At 44.5% G+C, this 27,258-nt stretch overlaps 1 protein-coding gene across 2 annotated transcripts in view; it reads left to right on the top strand.

Moving 5' to 3' along the window:
- GRM4 (glutamate metabotropic receptor 4) overlaps nucleotides 1-27,258 on the top strand; it is a 287,327-nt gene that overhangs the window by 49,496 nt on the left and 210,573 nt on the right. The window contains exon 2 of one of the 2 annotated variants that reach the window (XM_083744949.1): nucleotides 4,401-5,347. In XM_083744949.1, coding sequence (XP_083601075.1) covers nucleotides 4,817-5,347 — 531 coding nt within the window. In that variant the 5' untranslated portion in view covers nucleotides 4,401-4,816. Of the gene's footprint in view, nucleotides 1-4,400; nucleotides 5,348-27,258 lie in introns of those variants that run through there. The other variant, XM_083744950.1, reaches the window with a different exon arrangement.

Genomic DNA, 27,258 nt, shown 5'->3' on the forward strand with positions numbered 1-27,258 from the left:
AGTACAGCCTCAGGCAAGTGCTTGGTGGATTATAACTAGGATACTGTCAAACTCTACCAATCCCAGTTTTGGGAATTCTATCCTTTATGGATCAGTTATGAACCAGGCTTCAGACCATCCCAAATCCAATCAGAGGTATATTCAAATCAGCACCTAGAAGCCTTTAGGACCTGGAATTTAGCAATGGCACTATTGCTGACCTGAATTCTACCTGCCTCAAGGGATGTCCCATCAAGCACCTCCTCTTATATGACTTCTGCCAAGCATCTTTGAGTGAGGACTTGCTCTGGATATCTTTGCTATCAGAGGCAAGATTCGCCATTGACGGGAGCAGATCCTTCTTTGTAGTAGTATCCCTCTTAGGACAAGCAAAAAGACTCTGTTTGCCAGACCTTTGGGACTGAAGGGCTAAGAAACAGAACATTGCATGTTACTTGCATGACTGTTTATGCAGCAGTTGTAAACCTATGGATCACAGGCTTCTCAAGACCTCCTGTGCCTCCCCATTTGGCCTATAGGGCTGTTTTAGCCAAGCCTCAGGTGTGGGGCCATTAAGGACATGGCTGGGTTGAGAGGGGGTTTGCAGAAGGCACCTTCAAAGCCCCATGGACTGAGATTCATAAGGGCCTACAATAAGCTCATCACTGGGGACTGCTTAGTGCTGTGCATGGAAATCTCCAGGTTCTGACTTTTTCCAACACTGCCATGCGGCCCCTTATGCAATGTTGTGCTGTTTGATCAGTTTTAACTATGAGACTTTCTGAATCCCTGATGCTCACTTTCAGGTAGTGTATGGATGAATACCTGGAAGACGGGGGATTCCAGATATATTCTGCATACCAGCTCCTCTCTTTAAACTCCCAGCTATTCTTTGCTGGGAAAGAGCTGTCATGTTAGAAGTGTTTGCACATTTTAATCAAACAGCTTCAGGAGGTGCTTCTTCCCTTGAGGAGGAAGGCCAGAAGGTTGTGGCCTAAGAATTGCACTCAACTGTTAATAACAATCTCCCCTCGAGGGAGTTTACTTATACGGACAGATATCAGCATTGACCAACAATCCTGTTTCTTTTCCTGTGCTTTCCTGAGCTTTTATTAGAATTGGTTGTGCAATTTTTGTAGAAAGGCATTTTCCAGGAGGACATCACATTATCAAGATAAATGTAGTGATACTAGGGATGCGGAATGAACACTTGTGACCCATGTTGCTTAAATGGGCTCTTTGTTTGTTTTATTTATTTTGCAGAGGTAAGGAACTGCTATTATCACATTCTACCAGGCAGAGAAAATAGCAGCATAATGGCTTGCCCAAGGTCAGGCAGGATATCCACTGGCAGAGCAGGAAGGGTGGGGTAGAGAGAAGTAAACAGTAGGGCCGGGGCCAGCCCAATATATTTTGCTGCCTGAGGCTATGGATAAGATGACACTCCCTCCCCTGCACCATTCCATACACAGAAGCCAACTGGACTGGCTGTTGGCTCTCACTTAAACACTGGTGACAAGACAGCATCCTTCATTGCATCAGAGGACAGCACACTAGCTAAGAGGGCCTTTGGTCTCCACTACATCTGCTTGCTCCTCCTGGTGTCTGCTTGCTAATGCCACAATAGCAGTAATAGCCACGGTGCAGAGTAGCTTGTACAAACATGTATGGCCTCAGTTAGCTGTCTAGCATGGCCACTGAGTGTTGGCTCAGGAGGATGGGAATGACTGGAGGCAGGGAGGGTCTCAATGCCTGTGGTGATGTCTTCACTTTGCCTAATGGAAAGACCAGGAACTGGGAGAGGTTTAGCAAGGCCAGGGAGTGAGGCAGAAACAGGCAAGAGTGACATAAAAGAGAGGTGTCTAACCTATGGTCCTCCAGATGCTACTGGACTACAGATTCTATCATCCCTGGTCACTAGCCATGCTGGCTGGGGCTGATGGGAGTTGGATTCCAGAAACATTGGGATGCAGGAGAGAAACACAGGTTCCCTAATATAAATAGTTGAGTCTGAGCTGCACAAAGGAGTATGCAACTGCACAAAGTCTGCTGCTTACAGGAGGGGGATGTTATATAGCAGTAAAGGACAGTGCCCAATTACCTTGGGGATACCATCACAGGTCTGATGAGGCTTCGGAGTCCTAAATTTTCATGCAAGAAGGGGTAGCTGAGGAAGCATGGCTCTAGCTTAGCCCCCAGAGGGTCCTTGGTTCAAAACTTACTGTGGATGATGCTCTTAATAAATGTGTGAATAAGTTAGTGTCTAGGCTGCAAACTGCAAAATCTATCTGTCTCAGCTTTTTTTTATGATCGGCTCTACTCCTCTGTTAAAAGGAGTGTGACTGTGACACCTTCGGGATACACTGGAACCCTGAAATTTATGATGAAATGATGAAATTCTAAATCTCCATCCTGATCATTAGCTTGAAACCAACTTCAACTGGCCCAAAAGAGCCTCAGGAGTTTAATTCATAATTTAGTTTTTAATTGGCTCACCATTTTTCTCAGTGCTCTGTTAAACCTATCTGTCACACACACACTCCTATTCCTATGTCTCTGCACTGTAAAGGGCTGAAGAGTACATGCTTTGCATGTCAAGATCTCAAGGTCTGGCCCTGACATCTCCAGGTAGGACTGAGAAGGACTCAGGTGGGCTTGAAATCCTGGAGGGCCACTGCCAGCCAAAGCAGAGCAGGAGTGGCTAGACTTCAGGCTTTCAGAACCTACATTGTTGTCGTTGTTTTACTAACCTCCCCCCCCCCCCCAAGATCCTGAGCCACCACTTCTTGCACAAAACTGTGCAAGGTGCAAACAACATTTGTTTACCATTAAATATTTCTTAGCCTGGGGATTCATTCTGAGTGTCAGAACTGAATAGAGCACACAGCCCTTCCACACAAACCCCCACTCCTAGTCATCCCAAACTCCCTTCACTTCAGCAATATTATTTACAGCAGGGGAAAATAATTTATCTGCTGTCAGAAATTCAAAAAAGCCTTGCTGATCTACTGGAAATTACTTAGAGATCTACTGTAGATTCAGATCTATCTTCTGCCCAAGCCTTGTGCAGAGATTACCAAGTTTGATGGACCAATGATCTGACTTGGTATATGGTGCAACTCCTATGATGGTATTCTTCTTCTTATTGTTTATATGAATATTTATATCCTGCCCTCATCTTAATGGCCACAGATAAAACAAGTACACACTTAAAAGAAAATATATTTATAATCACAACAGCTATAAAGTGCAACTTCATTAAAAATGTGCAATGGGAAAACTCATCAAATTCATCAGAACAATTCTACCGCTTTCCTGAATATTGGAGAAAGAGTTGGGTCTTTACCTATGTAAAATAATGGAGTGAGCTGGCAAGATAAACCCCAGTGTGGTAGGAGTTCCATATACCACTGGAATAGCCCTTCCCCAGGTTCCAGGCTTTGTATCTCATCCAATGCAGGGACCATTAGGAGGGCCTCATTTGCTGACTTAAGGAGACAGGAGAGTCAATAGGGGAAAAGACACTTTTTTATCTAGCAGCTGGATAATGGGGACCATGACAGTCATTAATGTTTTCGCATGTGATGAAAGGAAAGGAGTCTCTCTGACTTGCCTTCATTTCAATATAAGTAGTCACTCTCAACCCTCCAAATAAGTTCACAGCAGCTGAGCCCCATGGCCAATGAAAGACTGCATTTCTTTCTTAACATCTCTCACTCTTTGGCAGTGGAATTTAGCTGCCCTGATGATGAACACTACATAATCTGCTCTATGCCAAATCAGCCCAGTACAAAATTGTACTTTACCCATTTTCTCTGGGGTACTTATCCTGCATCTATTAGATGGGTGTATTGATTCAATGAGTTAGTATTATTTTTCCTGTACTTCCACTGTGTGCTAATCTTGCTGTTCAGTTCTGGTTGCCAGATGGAATGAGCAGCTTTTTGAAATCAACAAAGCAGGCAAATGTTTCCCCTTTCCCCTTTCCCCTTGGTTGTTTTTTTATATATATATAAATATGGTTGTTAATAAGCACTTACAAGGTAAAATGAATTTATTCATCCTTTCCTGCCAAAGGGGAAAGCAAAAGTTGGCTTTCATGGATTTGGGTGTGTTATGTAGCCCAGCAAGTTCTCAGTAGTGCAAACCTGCTTCAAATCTGTGAATGAGATACAGAGGTTAGGCATCTTCAAAAACAATGTTTCTCCCCCCTCCCTCTCTGTGTTGCTTTTGTACAAACATGGTCTCTCTCAAAGCATAATGAAATAAGGGTGATGAAACTGATCAAGTGAATCCTGAAGCTTTTTGTACAATAACTCACACCATTCTGTCAAGCTCCCTGATAAAAAGATCTGAATAGCTAATGTCCTTTTTTATGCTTCCATTTGATTTTCTTTCTGTTTCTCTCTTTCCCTTTCAAGGATTGTGGAGAAAGGAACAAAAGGGATATACATCTCCATGTGAAGTTATGCAAAGCCTGAAGCCCTTCTTTAGTTGCTTGGCTGCAATCCTCCAGAGGACCGACAAGGGGACCTTGTAAACGCCTCCGAACTCTGCACTTTCTTCACCACCTGCCTTGGAATGGATACTGGAGTAGACTGGAAATCTTGACAGAAAAGCGACAGGGAAAAGAACCATGGTTTGTCCCCTCCAGAAGACCACTGATCAGTTTCCCCTTTCAGTATTGGTCCTTTGAAGGTTATTCCTCTCCCCTCTCCAGAGTTCAATGTGGAACCAGTCTCCAAGCCAGCAAAGCTAAGTGGTTTTTGATGACAAGAGTCCCTGATCTCCATGGGTCTTTAGGTTGGAAGGGTTGAGTTTCAAGGGGTCTTTGGCAATGATTGGGAAGAACTGGGGATCTTTGTGCATGGAGCAACTCTCCTTCTGTCTATTCCTGAGTGTCTGCTGTGACTGGTGGTATCATCCAGTCAGCTCAGCTAAACCGAAAGGTCAAGGACATCCCCACATGAACTCTATCCGTCTTGATGGGGATATCACCCTTGGAGGCCTCTTCCCTGTCCATGGGAGGGGCTCCGAGGGCAAGGCATGTGGTGAGCTGAAGAAAGAGAAGGGGATTCACCGCCTAGAGGCTATGCTTTTTGCTTTGGATCGCATCAACAACGATCCTGACTTACTCCCCAATATCACCTTGGGGGCTCGCATCCTTGACACCTGCTCTCGAGATACCCATGCCTTGGAACAGTCCCTCACCTTTGTCCAGGCCTTGATTGAGAAGGACAGCACAGAGGTGCGCTGTGTCAATGGTGGGCCACCTATCATCACCAAGCCAGAGCGCGTGGTTGGGGTGATTGGCGCTTCCGGCAGCTCCGTCTCCATCATGGTGGCCAACATATTGCGCCTCTTCAAGGTAAGTGAGTGTGAGCTTCCTCTTCTCCTTTTCCACCTCCTCCTTTCACTGCACAGGATCATTTGCAATTCAATCCTTTTTCTCCTTCCCGCTGCAGCTGCTAAAATCACCACCAGCGACTGTTAAGTGGAAAAAACATTAAAGTAGTTTTTACAATAATTATACAGGCTAAGTTCTTGCTCCCTGGCGGGGAAAAGGGAGGAGAACAGAATCTCTTTCTGCGTCTCTGTGGGTGTTTAAAGAGCTCCCTGTCTCCCTTGGGGAGGCTGACCCTTCCTCTCCCTTCCAACCATGATATTTTGAGCAGGGTTTCTCCCCTCCCCCCTTCTGCATCTGCCACTTGTGTGAGGGAAAGCTGGTGAGCCGATGCCATTAGATATTGTGGGGAGGGCGTTCTTCACCGTGGAGAAGGGTGGAGGGAATTATATGGTTCATTTTACAGCTGAGAAGAATATTCATGCTGCGTGTATCCCAGAAGCTGCTGTGGGAGGGTGAGGGGGTGTGGAGAATGAGAGACTTGCTCCGTGAAAGCGTTTATAAACCAGCATGAGGGGAAAGACCTTCTTCTAATGCACGTGGTAATTTCTAACCCTGGGGGGGGGGGGTGCAGTTGGCTCTAGGGGCATGTGACAGACATCTCCCTGGCCTAATTTACCTCAGAATATCCAGCACTAGGCTACCCAGAAGAATTATCCCATACCTCTCATTCCAAAATTTCTCAGTCACATTGGCAGCAACATATTCCCCCTCCCCACTACAATTTTGTTAAAAAAAATAGTGCTGGGTGGAATTGCAAAGTGTATCATGAGAGGGTGTGTGTTCCTCTTAAGAGAAAATAATTGTGTTCATGGAATTACTACTCATGTGGCAGACTCACTGTGTAAGGCAGCACACCTGACATTGCTGATGTGTTTTAAATTCCAATTACAGATAGGTAGCCGTGTTGGTCTGCCATAGTCAAAACAAAAAAACTCCTTCCAGTAGCACCTTAAAGACCAACTAAGTCAGTTCTTGGTATGAGCTTTCGTGTGCATGCACACTTCTTCAGATACACATCATACCAAGAACTGACTTAGTTGGTCTTTAAGGTGCTACTGGAAGGAATTTTTTTGTTTAAATTCCAATGTAAACCAGTGGTTTGTGTACTGTAATACCAGTATCTATGGGTCTAATGGGAGCAAGTGGCATTTGGCAAATTTCATATCAGGAGTGGGAAACACTTTTCAGCCTGAGAGTCAAATGCCTTTCTGATCAACCTTCTGAGGGCCGCATGCCACTGGAGGCTGCCCTTTCACCAGAGGCAAAAGTGGGCACAGCAATGAATGTAAAATTTTGCCTTTATGCAGTATGCTTTCTTCACATGGGATGCAGGTGGCATTGTGGGTTAAACCACAGAGCCTAGGACTTGCTGATCAGAAGGCCGGCGTTTCGAATCCCCACAATGGGGTGAGCTCCCGTTGCTCGGTCCCAGCTGCTCCCAACCTAGCAGTTCGAAAGCACATCAAGTGAAGTAGATAAATAGGTACCGCTCCAGCGGGAAGGTAAACAGTGTTTCTGTGCACTGCTCTGGTTTGCCAGAAGCAGCTTAATCATGCTGGCCACATGACCCAGAAGCTATATGCCGGTTCCCTCGGCCAATAAAGCGAGATGAGCGCTGCAACCCCAGAGTCGGTCACGACTGGACCTAATGGTCAGGGGTCCCTTTACCTTTACCTTCTCCACTTACTCTCAGAAAACCCTCCCTGCTTCCATCCAGGGAAGCAAGAGGATCTGTCAGAGTTCAAGGACACATTCCAGCCAGGCACTTGAGGAGGGTGTGGGGCAAGGCCAGTGGGGTGTGTGTGTGGTATGGTCTGGGGAAAGTCCCAAGGGCCAGCTTGAGAGCCCTGGAGGGTCACATTCAGCCCTGAAGCCTGACGTTCCCTACCCTTGTTTTAGCTTAATAGTCATGAAGCCCTGTTACACAAATGTCTGTGTGGAGTTTGGGTGTGGATTGTGTAATGGATACGATGGGTTCAGTGCCCAACCTCTCAGCCCTTCATTTAAAAAGGTTTTAATACTACTTATTAATTTGGTCAGTGGTCAGTTGATTTCCTGCCACGTTCTTCTTCTGTGTTGGAGCTGTCATTCTGTCTAATTCCTTAAGGCAGCTGTTCTTGAGCTCTTTTCCAGTTTGGCACTGGAACTGTGTTTGTATGTATCAGTGGCACTGTTAGGTATGGGCCCCAGAGTAGAAGATCAGAGTAGTGCCACTCCAATGGATGATGTGGGTGAGGAGGCATCTGCAGCAGCATGGGGAAATGTGCTGTGAATCACTGTGCCAGCCAAGGCTGAAGCCACCCACCATCTGCCTCTCCCCCAGAATGGTTCTGGACTCCATGTGGGAGGAGAGCAGAATGGCCAGGGTGGTGTGTGAGAGAGGGGGAGAGCAGCCAGGCATCTTATCCAGGAAGTGCTCACATTTGACAGCAAATCTGGTGTGTGTTGAAGGGACGGTGCCTCTCAGCCTCAGGGAGAGTTTGGTCCTAATAATAATAATAATAATAATAATAATAATAATAATAATAATAATTTTATTTATACCCCGCCCTCCCCAGCCAAGGCCGGGCTCAGAGCGGCTTACAAGCAATAATAAAAACAAGATGAATGATTACAACTTTAAAAAGTTGCCGCCCACTGTTGCTCTTGACTCTTTCTGGTGGAACGACATGGCTACCTGCAACTTTAGTAACCCTCGGGATGTGGAATGCATTCTTTCTTTGAACGGAATTATTTTTCTCTTTTTACTCTGAATTGTAGCTTGCCAGAGGTCTCCTGTGACAAGGCTAGATCTCTCCTACAGACTGCTGAACTGGTTGCTTAGGAGTACAATTCCATGTAGATGTCTTTGTGGTCCTGCTGAACTAGGCAATACTTGCATGAAACTTGCCCAGATGTTTCATTCCCAGTAGCAACACTTTATACACTTGGGCAAATGCTCAGGTGCATTCAGCAAGTCACCTAAATACTTTCCAATGGCTGCAAATGCCAGAAGCAGCCACTTTCCATCCCCAAAGGGGATGAACTTTTGTAATGAGTAACATTACTGTGGCTACAGTGGCTCTAAGGACCATTCAGGAAAACTGGCAAATACTTTTCTCTTCTGCCAGCTTCCAGTGCTGAGAACCTTGGATAGTTCCTATGCTGTGGATTAGAACTCCCTCGCTGAATGGTCGTTTCAAGGGTATCATTTTAATTAATATTGTTCTTTATGTATTCTGAAGATGTCAAAGAAATATTAAAATATTTGCATTTCTATTTACTGCCTCTATTTGCATATGAAAACAAGACACAGGGTGCAAGCATCATTTGTTACTAACAGAGAAATTCCAAGCATATGCACTCAGAAGGAAGTCTGATTGATGTCAATGGGATTTACTGCCAGGTAAATGTGCAGAAGACTGCAGACTTCCTCTCTCTAGAAGTAAGAGTAGCAAACAAACAAATAATCATTTGATACCTTTTGACATATGTATTGTGTCCTGAGCTTTTGTAGGCATGAGTTTACTTTATTATTTGCATGAAATCTTTATGTGTGTAAGTCTACTAAAGCTGAGAGCCTTTGAAATGTCAGAACATACATTTCCCAGTCTTTCACCATGCTATTAGTCACCTGTACAGAACACATCCAGGATGTTTGCAGAATCTTTTTGGGAGGGCGGATACCTTTCCAGGTTTGAGAAGCAACTGGATTTTGCTGTGTTGCAATCTATTTTCTCTGGCACTGAACCAACATAACGTAGTGGTTAGAGTGTTGGACTAGGACCAGGGAGACCAGGGTTCAAATCCCCACTTGGCCATGAAGCTCACTGGATGACCTTGGCCAGTATTTGCCTCTCAAACTAATCTATGTCACAGGGTTGTTGTTGGAGTTAAATGAGAAGATGAGAGCCATGTACACACACACACACACACACTTAATTGAATGGAGTATGAAAAACTTGGGGTGATGAGAAAAATGTCCTTCTTACCTTCCCTAAATGGACCCCTGTAGAGCATGTAAGCCCCTTCCTAGCTGCAAATAATCAATGTCTCCTGCTGATCATGCTTTCAGAATTAGTTCTATTCCATGGATCCAGTAAAAGCTTACTCCCAAATTTTCCTTTAGCTGAAAAGTTAGGCAGTTTATGTTGTAAGTGGGAAGTGTTCATAGATCTGCGTTGATTCTTGCTGTGAGGTTCCAAAGTGCATGGATTTGTTAGACTGTAAACTGAGAGGTCAAGAAGCACACACCTCGCCTTCAAACCTATCCTCTTGCGGCATTGCAGTGATGTGAGAAACTGTTTGAGGGAAGTTTGATGTTCCTTCTTTAATAGGCATTTTGTTGCATTGTTCACAGTGCTGCTTAATTATTATTTTTTTGGCAGACATACCACCCTGTGCTCTAATTTACCTGCTAAACAAAGCAGGATAGAGTCTGGTGTCTGGCTAGTGGGCTGTACTCACATACGCACATAGGTGTATTCTCAAGGATGCCACGGGAGGTGATGTAAAATGCAGGAAGCAGAAGCATTTTTAGCACAGCAAGTCTCCATAGTATCTTAGACAGAGTGAGCCATTTTGCCAGGTGTCAGAGAAGTTCGAAGGCAAATCCATCAAGATAAAATCCTTTGGATGGAAACTTACCCCATACATGTGCTGTGGATTAATGTCCTTGTAAATTGTGTCTCACAGTTCCATAGCGGTGGAAACAGCAGCTGTAATGCAGTGGTAAATTCTGAAGTGGAGGAACCCTCCATAGTCATGCCCCAGGGAGACAGAGAATCCATAGCCATGCCAACTGTAGGGATCCATATGTTATGAATACAAATATTATTAATTTGTGTCGGTGAAGCCATTAAAAAAAATCAAAATACATAACACAGAATAAAATGCTTTACACAGTTAAAGTGATGATTAAAACCATGCATTTTATCAGATAAGAGTTTGCTTCCCTGAAGAATTTAATTTATAATCCCCACAAACCTTTCCCCTTAAAATTGCCACTCTAAAGGCAAAACAGCCAACTTTTCAGAGGTGTAGGGGGACCTGCCTCTAATAAAAAGTTAATCAAATATCCAATTGATTTCCCAACTGGGATATTTAAATGTTTGAACTAGGCTGCTCTTATATTATTGTAGATTGGGCAAACCTGTAAATAGTGAGGTAAATCTTCAGTATCTGTCCTCCAAGCTTATAATCCTGGCTAATACTGTACCAGCAGATGATGCCATCACTCCTAGTGTGGAAGAGGAATCAGAGTGGCATTTCCTGAGGTTCCTGCTGGCTGGAGGAGAGATACCTGCAAAAAAGTTCAATTGCCTCTCCATATGGTTTACTTTTTATGTTTATATATACATCAGGTGTGAGGATCCTTTGGCCATCCAGATGTTTTGGATGTCATGAACTGACATTAGGCCTGACACTCAGCCAAGTCTGTGGAGATGAAAATCTTCCAAGTCTGGTTTTGATAATAAAGAGGTAATGCCAACTTTGGACTGTGTGAGGAGTGGCTGGCACACTCTGTGACACCAGCAAACAGACCCCATCCAGTCCAAAGCTGTCTCTTTCTTCCCTTGCTAAAGCTGTGCTTGCCCCATCCTTTAAAGCAGGAACCAAGGGAATATGTCACTCGCTGGATCAATGCCTTAGCTTGCTTAGCCAGACATACTACCTGCTCTGCCTTTAGCTGTTGCATTGCCTATGTAGTGTACTGATATGAGCATTAAAGTTTTTGGCAGAAACCAGAATCTGAGTTCGTGGTCTTCATCCAGTGAGAGACAGGACATTAGAGGGAGTAAAGTGTGTGCTAATTGAATACTCCTTTTGCTTGCTGTATGCATACAGAGCTGCAAAGTTCTCGCATCCACATGCAAACTAGTATAAGATATGGAGCTGCCTTGCTATATCTTTTGTTGTCGCACGTTCTTTCTGGAAGTGCTATCAGCCATTTCAAATAGTTCTGCTCTGAATGGATACTTACAAGACTCAAAGTACAAAGGGCTGCAAAATAGGAAAAATCCAGATGACTCTTTCACAGTGGGTTGTTTAAAGCATTTGAAAGAGTTCTGGTGGGCAGTGGAGTTTTCATCGATTCAACTCTTACTATTGCATAAATTCTTTGAAGGTCACGGCCACTGTTGAATGAAACATCCCTTTTCATTGTGTTCTCTGAATTGTTTGGCAGATGGGGATACTTTGTACAGTCGGTGACCCTTTGTGGGAGAGGGAGCAAGTACATATAGAACCTTTCGAAATAACAAGGTAGATTATGCCGTTGTTATGGATGCCAGCGTTAGACCTGCCTATGTCAGGCCCACCTTGCAAAAAGTACTCCAGAGGAGCGGGAGCAAGAGAACGCTTCCAAATAGTATGTTTTTTTTGAAATGAGTTTTAGGGGTTCTGAGATGCAGCATGTCCGACATCTTCAAGCTATGTAGGGACTGTACTCTATTTATTATGATGATTTATTGAATTTGTTAGTTGCTTTATCTTGCCCAGGGCAACCCAAAGTGATTTACAACCCAAGTCTCTTGGGAGCTGGAAATATTGCCATGGGCTCTAGAACAAAGCTTATGGGGAATGGGTGAAGTTAGCTGTAGCCAGGTGTGCCAACTCTAGGCGGCTGACGTGTCTCCAGCCCCCTTCATCTTTGTTGGAAAGGGGCCTGTTGTGCATCACACACATGCAATGTCACACATAGGGCAGCCAGCCAGCTCCAGCAAAGTGCTCAACCTTCTCTGGATGATGTGATGCCACTTGTGTGTCGCTCACATGACATCACATGTGCATGAAACGCACCCCCCTCAATCTTGGGGACAACCTGGTGCCTCTGACTCTAGTTGATAATATTTTAAAATTTAAATAATAATGTTTAAATTAAAATTCAATACGTTCTGTGCATACCAGCACATAAGTACCCTTCTAAAAGGAGGAAAAGAAAATGTCCCTGCTTCCTGCCCCCCACCGGAACATTTCTGACACAGGAGCAGTGGCAGCAGAAACACTGGGAGCCAGTGTGGTGTAGTGGTTAAGAGAGGTAGACATGTAATCTGGGGAACCGGGTTCGCATCTCTGCTCCTCCACATGCAGCTGCTGGGTGACCTTGGGCCAGTCACACTTCTTTGAAGTCTTTCAACCCCACTCACCTCACAGTGTTTGTTGTGGGGGAGGAAGGAAAAGGAGAATGTTAGCTGCTTTGAGACTCCTTTGGGTAGTGATAAAGCGGGATCTCAAATCCAAACTCCTCCTCCTCCTCCTCCTCCTCCTCCTCCTCCTCCTCCTCCTCCTCCTCTTCTTCTTCTTCTTCTTCCTTGCAGGTGAAAAGTGTGAGAATGTGAAATTCTCAGCATATCAGCAGAACAGAGCTAGCCATAGCATGGGGACTATATACAGTGGTGCGGCTAAGTAATTTTAGACTCTGGACTTAATGGTCTTCTGGCTCCGCTTCTTTAGATGATAATGTGTATTACTTCACACTTCCTTCCAAATGTGCGAAGCCAGCCCTGCTGCATTTGGAGGCTCACCAATTCATTTTGCTGAGTGGGGCTCTGGATATTTGCCCCAAAGTCCTGACCTGATGGCACTATGACCAGATACTGTATTAGTAGTGTAGAATGGAGCTAGTGCTGGTAAAGTGTCAGCAAAACAAAGCACCTTGCTATTTGTTCCTGTGCCTAAAATCAGGTGCATGTGTGTATGTGAGGAAGCTGCCAAATGGATGCAGTGCTGGTGCTGTTATTATTATTAATTGCCTTCCTGCCCCCAGAGTTATAGCCAATATAAAACAAGCAATATGGAAACAACCACACATATGAAAGCATTAATTAAAACAGAAAAAAGCAAATATAAAGGATGAAGTTTAGAATCCAGCAAAAGCCAGGCAGAAAAAAATAATGTTTACAGCGCACTTAAAGTTAGGTAAAGATGGAGCAATCTGACCTCTCTCCAGAGAGGAGTTCACAGCTGGGGGGCTACAGCAGGAAAAGCCCTGTCTCAAGTAGGGAAAGGAGGATCTGTCATTTTCATTTTTCCAGTGTTGAGTTCAATTCTCCACATTTTGCAGCCATCTGTATTTATTTATTTTTTTAAAAAACTGCATGAAATTCCACCAGCATTTTAATTTTTATCTGCAGTTTTGACTGCATTCCAATATAGGTAAGTTCAGCTTGTTGGGGTACCTTATTGTTATTTGTGCTCCTGACAATATATCTGGAATGAGCACAGGATATGTGAGCAATCTATAGCAAGCAGCTGTGCATTTGATAGGAAAGAGCAAGTTGAGTGTGACATTAAGAGAGTCCTGCCGTTCAGTGGATTGTCTTACAGAGGCTGAGTTGTAACTTACTATGCTGATGTGGTGCTCAGCAAGAATAAACAGTATGTTGTATGTGCTGCGACTGAGAGATTAATGCTGCCCTCTCCCAACTTAGGCTGAACAGGAAAGATGGATAAGAAAAGTGGGTGATGGGGAGGGACAAATATCTGCCTAGCCTTATAACAAGATGATTGGGAAATGAGGGGTGAGTTGGGGTGTGTAAAAAAATGCTCCCCCTTTGAAGAAGGGTTGACATTCTGAGAAGCATTGTTGCAAAGAGCATTTTAGGGAACTTGTCCCAGGTTGCACAGTGAATATATGGCAGGAGTGGAACTGAGCCACATAAATAATCCAACAGCCAATGGGAACACTCTTTCATCAGTTGAATTAGTTGCTAATGGTGAATGACGACTCTTTCTTTCATAAAATATAGCCTGATGATAAATCTCAACCATCTTTCACTTCCGTTGTAATGTTAAGATATGTTCAGAAGCCTCTGCGTGGTTGTCTTGTACAGACTAATGCTCTCAACTTATCTGCTTTCCAACCCGTTAATAGATAGTATATGAAACCATATTAATATATATCATCCTGACACCAGATATTGCAGATGATTGGATAATGGGGCTGCGGATTATACACCCAAAGTGTGAAATCACATCTTCTCTCAGTTCCTAATAGCTGAATGATTGCCATAGCTTGACACGTTTATCATTCAGAACAGAGGCAGCTACCTGCTAAGTAGTCATGGTACAGACGTTATTGCCAAACAAATAGGAATAAAGTGTGATTGGTTGATGCAACGTGAGATGTCAGGCCCATAAGAAGTGCTTATGTGGCCTTCACCTTATCACCTCATCATTTCTCAGTATATTATATATTATTTCCTGCACCATATTCCAATACTTATTCCAGACGATAGTGTAGGAACTACAGCAACACTGGGAGATGGGCATGTGTGTGGGGCAAGTAATATGGGTTTCTTTGAAGACCAGGGGTGGGGGAGATCCATACCTCCCCCTCTGTGGACCAAGTTTGATGGGTGGCCTCACTGTCAGCTGCTTGACATCACTATCACATCAGCTGGTCCATTTTCCTTTGCCCAAACAGTTTGAAATCAAACTGTGTGGATAAAAGAGCAGTGCTTTGCAAACGCTGACAACCAGCTGATCATCAGCACTTGGCAAGCATTTTCCTTTGCCTCTGTAGGACTTTGCAGACCCCGTTGATGAGCGGCACATGTAAGCCCTGCCTTTTTCACCAAGTTGAGTCTTTACCTGAGCCACACACATATGATGTCAGGTATAGAGCAGGTGGCGTGCTCAATACAACCTTGTGAGCCTAATGGAAAGGCCTGGAGGGCGTCATTAGGCCTGTCTGCTGGAGGTTCCCCACAGCTGCTGAAGGCTAAGCTAGTGATTCTGACGCTGCTTCCTTAAGATTGGTCAGTATTAGAGCTCATGGGAAATGGCAGCAAGGCAGGTCAGTTGACACAGCACCATGGAGAGCACCAAGAGAGCAACTTGACCCAAGAATGGTTGGAGGTGAACTAAAACCTTTGGGACCTCTACTTCTACCCTTCCCTTTTTCTGAGCACTAGAGCTCTTGAAGGGTCAACCTTGAAAATGGACACTTCTTCTGCACTCATAAGAGGCTGCTGGATTAGGTCAATGAGCCATCTAGTTCAGCATCCTGTTTCCCATCCAGATGCTTGTAGGGGAACCCTAAAGCAGAACCCAAGCAGAAACTGATATTCAGAAGCAATACTGCTTCTCACCTCTGATTTTGACTTCATGGCCTCCCACCTGGTGCACTCCCAGTGCTGTTGGACAAATGAGGCAGCTTGGGAGGAAATTGGTTCCTTAGGCCCCAAGGAGGCACCCATGAGGATCCTAGTGCCACCCAATGGGGGCTTGGGGAGACAGCCTGAAAGTGGCCTCTGGCATGGGAGGGAACACCAAGTCTCCATACTCTCTGGGGTAACTGTGCCCCTGAAGGACCAGGTGCACAGCCTGGGAGTCATTTTGGACTCACAGCTGTCCATGGAGGCGCAGGTCAATTCTGTGTCCAGGGCAGCTGTTTACCAGATTCATCTGGTACGCAGGCTGAAACCCTACCTGCCCGCAGACTGTCTTGCCAGAGTGGTGCATGCTCTAGTTATCTCTCGCTTGGACTACTGCAATGCACTCTATGTGGGGCTACCTTTGAAGGTGACCTGGAAACTACAACTAATCCAGAATGTGGCAGCTAGACTGGTAACTGGGAGCGGCCGGCGAGAGCACGTAACACCGATCTTGAAAGACCTACATTGGCTCCCAGTTCGTTTATGAGCACAATTCAAAGTGTTGGTGTTGACCTTTAAAGCTCTAAATGGCCTTGGCCCAGTATACCTGAAGGAGTGTCTCCATCCCAATCGTTCAGCACTGAGGTCCAGTGCTGAGGGCCTTCTGGTGGTTCCCTCACTGCGAGAAGCCAAGTTATATGGAACCAGGCAGAGGCCTTCTTGGTAGTGGCACCTGCCCTGTGGAATGCCCTCCCACCAGATGTCAAAGAGAAAAACAACTAGCAGACTGTTAGAAGACATCTGAAGACAGCCCTGTTTAGGGAAGTTTTTAATGTTTAACAGACTATTATGTTTTAATGTTTTGTTGGAAGCCACCCAGAGTTATTGTTACTTGGGGGTCTAGCTATGCCAGCCTGTGTCTCCACTGGGGTTCCTCCCCCATCTTTCTGAGGTTTTGATATCCACCCTATCTTTGCTCCGTTCCTTCTGCCCCAGGCTAAACCCCCTCATTTTTTATAAGTGGAGCCTCCTGGCAGTGTCCAAATATGGCTTCCTCCAGAGCCTTGCCTGGTGTTGCAGATCGGGACTTACTTGAAGGGCCAGATGCTAGCAAGGACCTAGTAAGCCCCAGTAGCCCACTTTATATAGGCACAAGCATCCCAACATGACTAAATAGCCAAGCGCAGGAGAATAGCTGGGAGCACAAACTTTTGTAAGATTTTAATAATTCTGATCAGTCGGGAATTTGTAGGACATAATATGATATAACAAAAATGATAGATTCTTTAAAAAGTACATTAGAAGGAAGAAAGCTGCAGGAGAGCTGTTGTAGCTGTGACCATCAGGGAGTAAAATGTGCACTCAATGAAGATAGGAACACTGCAGAGAAAGTAAATGAATTCTTTGCTTCAGCTTTTGCTGCAAAAGGCATTGGGGAGAAACACACCTGAGCTATTCTTTTGAAGTGATAAATCTAAGGAATTGCCAGAAATTGATGTGTCAGGTTTTAGAGCAAATTGATAAAATGAACAGTAATAAGTCACCAGGAGCACCGGATATTCATCCTGGAGTTTTGAAGAACTCAGATATGAAATTGCAAAACAACATCGTTTGCTGTGCTGTAACCAATCACTAAATCAGTCTCTGAACTGGAGGACTGAAAGGGAGCTAATGGGACACCAGTCATGTAAAAGTGATTCAGTGCGGATCAGTGGATAGACTAGTGAGCTGACACTTGGGTTCAAAGCCCACCTTTTAAAGCTGCAGAAAATGGCCGTTCCCTTGTAGATAGGCAGAATTAAAGCTTTAATGCAGCCAGGATGAATATAGCTTGGTGTGAAAGGGTTATAGTACTGCGACAATGGATAGAGTTTGGTATGAAGAATAAGATTATTCTGACAGTGAAAAGGTTTAAATAATCTGAATATGCAAATGTTGTGGGGAAGACTATGCAAATACCCATGAATGCGATTATGGCTCTGAAGCCAATTCATTGATAACATGGCAGATTCTGCCATTGTTTTTTGGATGAGGGTGCAGAAATGACCGAAGAGCAGTATTTGACCCAAATACCAGCATTTGAGCATTTTGCTGTCAGGTTTAATCTACTCTAGTTTGTGCCCCCACCCCTATACAAGCTGAAAGAAATAAGAAGACTTTATAATTACCATATTTTCTTGCTGAGCACCTATTATACATAGGAACCTCCCTAGGCTAGAAAGTTTGTTTGAACAAAAAACCCCTTAGCAGCAACACAGATACAGGGAAAAGCATAGATAAATGTAAATATCATGCAAATGCTGAAGCAGCTGCAATGTAATATCCACAAAGCACAAGCGTGTTCTCTGCCCAAGGTGCACAATTTCAGCATTAGCAAATGGTATCTGTTTCTTTCTAAGACATCATTTCCCCCCTCTTCATGATTTTCTCTCCCCCTCCTCAATCCCTTTACCCAGCAAGCAGCAGCCAAACGCTGGGTCTCCTGGGAGAGCTGGAGGCTGTTAGTTGAGACAGAAAAACAGATCACTGATGGAGTTTGATTTTCCTAGGTCCCTTTTAAAAATGCGTTAATGTTCCAGGCGATGAGTGAGAGGGCTATTCAATAATTAAAATAATATAAATTAGAGGGAACGAGAGGAACTTAAAAGCCATTTGCTGAGACAAAAAAGATTGAGTATGCTTGCTTCGCTGGGAGATGGGGTGGGGGTGGAAGGGAGAAGGTATGAAAGCAGGAGAGGAGGAGGAGGAGATGCGTTAACGTATTTGCTTTTAAATGGCTTTTGGGGGAATTTAATTTTAAACCTCAGATAGCTGATTTTTTTTTTAAATGGAAAGCACCTTGTGCAGTTAGCATGAAAGGTGTTACATGAACTTTAGGCTGGGGACTTTGGTGGAACGGGGATGTTGCCACACATAATGGACAAATCTGTCAGCTTTGGTTGCTCTCTTTTTCTCATTTTTTCAAATCTTAAGTTTGGTTCAGCCCATTTCCGCATCAGCTTGTGACTTTTTAAAAAGTCCTTGTGAAAATTCACTAGAATTTTAGTATGTATTTCTCCCAATAGCCACATTTGCATGCAGTTTTGACTAACATACACATTTTATGTGATTCCATTTCCCCTAATGTAATGTGTTTTTGCATTTTCACTAATATTCTTTTGTATGCATTTCTGTACACATTCTTTGGTTGGAGAACTCTATTGCAAAATTGGGAAGTACAAATTTTGATGGGTTCACATACTGTTTGGGAAGCACAATTAAGGTAGGTTGTTATTAATATATATGGGTGTTATTAATATATATGGGAACTAAACTGAATTTCTCCCCATTCCTATATACAACCATATGGACCTCTTCAGTTGCTGGTGGCAATGGCTAACACTGCTTGCCAGATCCAAAGACTTATAGAATCATAGAATCATAGAGTTGGAAGAGACCACAAGGGCCATCGAGTCCAACCCCCTGCCAAGCAGGAAACACCATCAGAGCACTCCTGACATATGGTTGTCAAGCCTCTGCTTAAAGACCTCCAACACTCCTTGGCAGCAAATTCCACTGTCGAACAGCTCTTACTGTCAGGAAGTTCTTGGGCAGGTGGGATATTTTAATGCAACCAGATAAGTGGAATATCCTTACTGTCACCTAAATCTTTAAGGGTGGCAAGATACTGCTGTGTATGTATCTAATGGTGGATGAAGAACATGGGACTGTGGCCAAATAATGACAACTTTGTGTCAAGCACCCCCATCATCACTCAGATGACTCTGTGAACTGGATGGCAAAAACCTGCTTGTAATGCTTGAAGTCCTTGGGCAGGTGTAATGCTTGAAGTCCTTGGGCACAATGGCAGCCATCAATGGCTCTTGTTGCATGATATTTGTGTTATGGTATAGGTATGTGTGCATGTCATCTGTTATGGTTCTCACAACAATTGACTCTATCCTGGGTAGGTAGGAGGTAAGTACCAACATTCCCATCATGGATCTGGACTACAAGACTTATTACATGGGTAGGTGGAGTCCCCCAACCCCAGGCAACCCCCAAGTGGAATAATGACTCAAGACAACGTGCTATGGGATTAAAATTGGCCACTTTATTAAGTTTCGGATCTAGGGAGACCTTGGCTCAGGCATTGGGCATTTATCCTTCCCAGTCCCCAGCCGGGGATCTGGGAGACATCAGGGTTATCCAGAATGTGTGGGGATTGGGCTGGCTCTGGAGAACATATGTTCAAACAGAGAGCCTGTCCCCCGTTTTGCAGGGGAGAGCAATGACAACCTCTTGGTGTATGGCCAATGCCTCCCCTCAAGACCCCTTTAACGGGGAACCCTGGGATCACCGCCGCAAGGGGGGGTGGGTCACAGCTTCATGCCCCCCCCATTTAGGAAGATGGTTGTTGTTGTTTAGTCGTTAGTTGTGTCCGACTCTTCGTTACCCATGGACCAGAGCACGCCAGGCACTTCTGTCTTCCACTGTCTCCTGCAGTTTGGTCAGACTCATGTTTGTAGCTTCGAGAACACTGTCCAACCATCTCGTCCTCTGTCGTCCCCTTCTCCCCTCAATCTTTCCCAACATCAGGGTCTTTTCCATGCAGTCTTCTCTTCTCATGAGGTGGCCAAAGTATTGGAGCCTCAGCTTCACGATCTGTCCTTCCAGTGAGCACTCAGGGCTAATTTCCTTAAGAATGGATGCGTTTGATCTTCTTGCAGTCCATGGGACTCTCAAGAGTCTCCTCCAGTTCCATAATTCAAAAGCATCAATTCTTCGGCGATCAGCCTTATGGTCCAGCTCTTACTTCCATACATCACTACTGGGAAAACCATGGCTTTTACTATACGGACCTTTGTTGGCAAGGTGATGTCTCTGCTTTTTAAGATGCTGTCTAGGTTTGCCATCGCCTTTCTCCCAAGAAGCAGGCATCTTTTAATTTCGTCACTGCTGTCACCATCTGCAGTGATCATGGAGCACAAGAAAGTAAAATCTCTCACTGCCTCCATTTCTTCCCCTTCTATTTGCCAGGAGGTGATGGGCCCAGTGGCCATGATCTTCGTTTTTTTGATGTTGAGCTTCAGACCATATTTTGTGCTCTCCTCTTTCACCCTCATTAAAAGGTTCTTTAATTCCTCCTCACTTTCTGCCATCAAGGTTGTGTCATCTGCATATCTGAGGTTGTTGATATTTCTTCCGGCAATCTTAATTCCGGCTTGGGAATCATCCAGCCCAGCCTTTCACATGATGAATTCTGCATATAAGTTAAATAAGCAGGGAGATAATATACAGCCTTGTTGTACTCCTTTCTCAATTTTGAACCAATCAGTTGTTCCATATCCAGTTCTAACTGTAGCTTCTTGTCCCACATAGAGATTTCTCAGGAGACAGATGAGGTGATCAGGCACTCCCATTTCTTTAAGAACTTGCCATAGTTTGCTGTGGTTGACAGAATCAAAGGCTTTTGCATAGTCAATGAAGCAGAAGTAAATGTCTTTCTGGAACTCTCTAGCTTTTTCCATAATCCAGCGCATGTTTGCAATTTGGTCTCTGGTTCCTCTGCCTCTTCTAAATCCAGCTTGCACTTCTGGGAGTTCTCGGTCCACATACTGCTTGAGCCTTCCTTGTAGAATTTTAAGCATAACCTTGCTAGTGTGTGAAATGAGTGCAATTGTGCGGTAGTTGGAGCATTCTTTGGCACTTCCCTTCTTTGGGATTGGGATGTAGACTGATCTTCTCCAATCGTCTGGCCAATGCTGAGTTTTCCAAACTTGCTGGCATATTGAGTGTAGCACCTTAACAGCATCATCTTTTAAAATTTTAAGTAGTTCAGCTACTATTTAGGAAGATAGACTAAAGGATTCTGCCCCAGGCCTGAAACTGCCAAAGTTGTGACGTTGTGGTACGGGAAAGGCAAAATCAGCCAATGCAGGAAAATTCCTTTCCAGCCCTTCAACAGCGACCATGATGTAGCAGCGCCCATGTACCTGTGGAGAAGAGGTTAACCTACAAAGAAGGCTTAACTGAAGGAGGGCAGAGTGGGAGAAGCTCTGGAGCCAACTGATGCTTTGCAGGTAAGATTCACCTTCTGTTGTGCGGGCAGGGCGGTCCTCCCCACCTGGCCGATCCCCTGGCAATGCCTCCCCAGGCAGGATTGGGCGATTGGCTGAGGTAGGAAGAGACCTCTAGGTATCCAGCCTGGGGAGGGCGAAGCCAGCTCGTACTACCGGGAGCTACACTGGGTTCCGGGGGGCTGCGCGCGACCAAGCAAAAGGCGCCCCCCATTTGATGTGGGGAGCGGTCATTCTGGAATGTTGACATCTTTGAGTGATTTGCCAGTTTCCTTGTGGTAAACTGGTCCCCTTTGAATCAAGCAAAATAGGAAGCATATGCTCCAAGGTATGCCTCTCACAAGCAAACAGAGAGCAAGGTTGCTTCCATTGGCTTTCTATCCTCTCAGCAGTCAGTGTAAACACCTTGTCTTTCAAATTCCTTCATAGTTTTTCTCTAACATGCCTTGTAGTCCAAAGTTGTCATGAGAGAAACCTTGAGAGGATACACTACTGGGGAGCCATCAAGCGCAAAGGTTAGGAAGCCACACTTCAGCTATTGGGGTTCATTCAATCATGACTATACCTTAGACCAGGAATGGGGAACTGACTTAGACCAAGGGGAAATGATCCCCCTTGTACCAATGGGACAGGGTGTTTCAAGGGCAATGCTTCATTCAAATTGTTTCATTGCTTTTCTGGAGTTTCCAGTTACAGCTCCTGATTGCTCCAGGATTCAAAACTTTGCCAAGCCTGGTTGTTTGTGGCCTTGAAGGTACATATTTCCTCTGGCTGAGATGCTTTCCAAATAGATTGCTGGCAGCAAAGAAGTGAAAGAAGGGAATCCCCTGGGAGATAGCTAATGTTTGCTTACTTCGTCCATATCCTTTCAGCCCATGATGATAAAAGGGCCATTTATGCAGATGGAGAAATTGGTCTAAGAAGCAATTGACTTGAAAATAAAACAGAAAGGAGAACCTTGGAGAAAACTGTGCTTCTAAATTGAGCTGTAAAAACCAATAAACAAAAGCCCTGTTGTTGTTCAGCTAAAAGGGTGATCCTAAAGAGGCAACTTCCTTCTTTTGTTCCAGGGAGAATCTTTTGTGGTGATTTAATTAAAAACAAGCATTTGGAGTTCATTTGTGTTTTGTTTTGGTTTTTTTTTGTTTTTTCGCAATGGGAAAATATAATTACAAACTGAGTGTTGTTTTGAGGAACCAGAGCTTCACCATGACATTTTGTTAGCTGCATTTTCCCCAGAGAAGGTTATGTGAAGGAGCAAAGGGTGGCGAGCTTTGAGAAATGAAAAAGCGATTCACAAGTGACAAAAGTAATTGTCTCATTAAATGTTTGTGGCCCACAGAGGAAAAATGTATGTTTGCAGGTGTGATTTAAATCCCAACCATGCCTGCAAAGGGATTTCAAAGGGGCTTGTTTAACTATTGATCAAATCAATGATTACATTGAACCTCTTTGAAGGTGTGTTCTCAGTGGCAATCAGATGATTGGCACTGACAGCAAACTTTCAAAGAGGTGTGCTCTTAGTGCCAATCAGTTAATTGACTCTGAGAGTGAGCCACTTTGAAGTTGTTACCAGATGTCATAATATCTGACCACCTATCAAAGTTGGCCTGTGGGTGGGTGGAGGAATGTAAGAACCTGGCTTGCAGACCAGATCTAGTTCCTCTAGCACTCATGTTTACATTGAATATGTATACATACACATTTCATTTTAAAAATAGCAGCTGTGGGGATTCCTGTTTGGGAACATGGTTCATAGTGTATATATAGAAAGGGGTCTTACTGCCTGTACTGAGGTCCTGGTGGACCCAACTTTCTAAGCTGCTACCTGCCCTAGGAGGGAAGTTGCCAATGGGGCTGGATTATCACCAACCAGAGTTTCTCCATTACATTCTTCCTTTTCCTTTCTCCATTTAAAAAGGCCTCATATTTTGAATTGGCTAGTTGCACGAGTTGCCTGGCGTGCTCTGGTCCATGGGGTCACGAAGAGTCGGACATGACTAAATGACTAAACAACAACAACAACAACAGTTGCATGAGGAGGAATGTCTGCAGTAAATCTGTGCCCACCTGGAAGGCCTGTAGACCCAGTGGAAGGAAAGGTGTTTTGAGATAGGGTCAGGACTCAAAGAGTCATGATAAAACATATTCTCTGAGCCCAAATAAGCTTTAGATGTCTCCTCTTGAGCAGTAACCTTTCTGCTGCTTTTGAAAGTTAGGAAAGTTTTGTAATAAGGCATGCTGAAAGCTTCCACTAGGCACTCATGTATGAACAGTGTTTTGGGTGGCAGCTTAGCAGCTAGTGCATTCGGGTGAATGAGGCACTGCACCACCAGCTGCCCTCAACCAGCCCTCACTTGCCTGCCTTCTTACTTACAACCCTGCCAGCTTCCTCCTCAGTATTACTGCTGCCCAAGTAGATCTCAGCAGTGGGTAGGATGGGGACAAGACTAGAATTAGTTGGCTCTACCGCGGGTGGCACTGTGGGTAAAACCTCAGTGCCTAGGACTTGCCGATCGTATGGTCAGCGGTTCAAATCCCCACGGTGGGGTGAGCTCCCGTTGCTCGGTCCCAGCTCCTGCCCACCTAGCAGTTCGAAAGCACCCCAAGTGCAAGTAGATAAATAGGTACCGCTTTATAGCGGGAAGGTAAACGGCGTTTCCGTGTGCTGCACTGGTGCCGGCTCGCCAGAGCAGCTTCATCATGCTGGCCACATGACCCGGAAGTCTCTCCGGACAACGCTGGCTCCCGGTCTCTTAAGTGAGATGGGCGCACAACCCTAGAGTCGGACACGACTGGCCCATACGGGCAGGGGTACCTTTACCTTTTTACCTCTCAATGGCTCTGGCTTCTCTTACAATACCTCCTTGCCTTCTCATTTACTACTTCCAATGGGCAGCAGCCACCACAGTAGCTTCAGGTGCCTTGCCTTCTGGGATTGATCTTGGGTGGAGCTGATGGGAAAGCAAAACACTCTTTGTCCTTCCTTTCCTAACTTGGGTTAGACCATAACCAGAGTTTTTGGCAAATGTATGTGCCTGAAAGAGAACTTAATGGAAAACCTGTAAATCACTTAAAAGGTTCTGTTTACAGTCAATAAATATATAAATGTTGATAAATAATAAATAACGAAATAACATGCCAGGAGTCCTCAACTCTCAAATTAAGTTTTCCATCCCAACTGTTCATTTTTTGAGAGAGAGGAATCCCTTCCCTGCATCTAGGTGATCCAGATGTTTTGGATGGAGGAAAGAGCAAGTGACATTCTCTGATGTGCAAAATATAGCGAGTAGGAACAGGTGTTCAGAGAATAGCCTCTTTTGTCATTAAAATTAATTTTGATGTGCTGGCAGTCACAAACCCACTGTGCTTTAGTGCCGAATGCGTGATGGGATGGCAATTTGTGAGTCTTTTCAAGATACCGAGTCTGCAGTCCATGGGGAGCTGCAGGGGCTACAAAATTCACTGTGCGCTCTCTGCTTTTTGACAAAGTTGGGAGGGGATTGGTACTTTTATTGCTTTGTGCTGGTAAGAGATCTGAGCCTCTCTCAGAAACAGGATATGGAGCAATGTACCATTGGCCCTGTCTGATGAAGCTGTGGGGTTTTTCTTTTTCTTGGTTGTGCTACTTTCATTGGTGGCTCCCCACAGCCAGTGAAATCCAAGAAATTAACTGGAATGTGCTGTTCTAATCAGACAGAGCTCTTGATGTACATGGATGCTAGCTTGGTGACTTCATTGATCCTTGGTGCTTGGCTCCGGCATCAGGTTTCTTTCAGCAAGGCAATCCCTGAGTGAATCATTACTGAAGCTCTGTAGTTTGGGAAAGCAGATGAATGTTTCGAGAGACAGGCAAAACTGGGGCAAGAGTCTGGCACTCAGACGACACATGAACGCTGCAGACTAATTTGCTGAAACATGGGCTTGCAAGAGGCGAGGTCTGATTTTTAGAACAAAAAGGGACATGAGAGTGAAGGGAGCTGAAGTCTCCCTTTGCCCGCTGCTCACCATAGCATCTTCAGTAGGGTAGTGGTAAGTGTAGGAGCTCATTATAAAGGCCCCAAAGACAGTACATGGTGACATCCTCATATAGGCAGTGGTATTTTTTTTATTACATTTTCACACATGTGTACACACACACACACACACACACACACACAGAGAGAGAGAGAGAGACTCACACAAACCATGGAGCACCATATCCAGTTTCTTAAGACTGACTTGACTGCAACGCTATGCATACTTTCCCAGAAGCAAACTCCATTGAACACAGTGGCATTTATTTCCAACTGCAAAAATATGCTGAGCTTCAAGAAAAGATCTTCAGCTAGCTGAAATGGAATCTTTAGCTTTTAATTAGAAATGCAAGCAGTCGTGCAGATAAAGTGCTATTATTGGACCTGCTAGCATGAAGAGGGAACCCCATCAAAGAAAAGGAAAGAAATAAGCAACCTCTCCTTCATTATTGTCCTCATTCTATAAATTCTTTTAGGCAACCCTGCCACAATCAAACATGAAGGCCTCATTGTCATCTCATTCACCTTCCAGAGCAAGGATGGGCCTGCACATGGCCTCGTTGCTATTGCTCTGAAAAAGTGCTGTGCATCCCCTCAGTGTTACTCCACCTCTATACCGCTGAGCTTCTTCCTGCCAACCCCTCCCCAAGTTCTTTTTCCCTTGCACAGTTCTCTTCTTTTATTGGACTTTGGCTGAGAAGAAAAGCATCCAAGGAGACTTTCTAGGGAGAGGTTAGTTGTGGGTATGAGATATGGGAAAGTTTTACTATCCTTCACTTTTTGTGCCCCCTTTGCTCTAAAATTGGGCTCTCCATACCTTACCTTATGCCCTTCATTGGGGCAGACTTGCAGTGTACACACCAAGGGATGTTACTATTATTATTATTTGCAGCCCTATACCTGTAGATCTCTGCCATATAAAAAGCACAAAATAATAAGAAAAATAAGAGCAAAAACAAACATGCATTTAAAGAGGGTATTGGATGTCAATCAGCCAAAGACATGGGATAAAAGGAATGTTTTCACCTGGTGCCTAAAGGTATATAATGAAGGCGTCAGCTGAACCTTCCTGGGGAGAGCATTCCATAAACAGGGAGCCACTGCAGAAAAGGCCCGTTCTCGTGTTGCCACCCTCCAGACCTTCCGTGGAAGAGGCACATGAAGAAGGGCCTCAGAGGATGAACTCAGGTGAGGTGTTGACAGGCAGGGATGTATTTATGCAAAAGTGTTCATGCATTGGCTAGAGGCAATTTAGGAATGGATTAAGGACTCTACTTGGTGTGAAGTTGGCTTGAGAAACAAAACATCAGATCATAGTATTTTATAGCAAACTACACAATACACCTGCATATAAACATGGATGAAATACCTAGCACTGGAAGTGCAGCACAGTAAACAGGAGCATGAACACAGCCATAACCTGCCTGAAAGCTGTGTTTGCTGCTGCTCCAGTGGCACAGCCTACAAAGAGCAATTTTAAAAACAGCCTTCCTGTAGCTGTTTGCTCAAGTGCCTCAAAGGTATTGCCAGCCACTTTGAAACGTAAGCAAAATAAGAGAGGAGTCATGTAACCATAGCATAAAGCAGAAAGAAGAAAAAAAATATATACCGGTAACTAAAATACTGGAATTTTTTTTTATCTCAGAACTTTAGGGTGCAAATAGATGTACACAGTTTTAGATCTGAGCCTCTTCTGGACTTGCGCTCACCTCATTTTG

Source organism: Podarcis gaigeae (assembly GCF_964106915.1).
Source record: "Podarcis gaigeae genome assembly, chromosome: 6".
NCBI classification, from domain to species: domain Eukaryota; kingdom Metazoa; phylum Chordata; class Lepidosauria; order Squamata; family Lacertidae; genus Podarcis; species Podarcis gaigeae.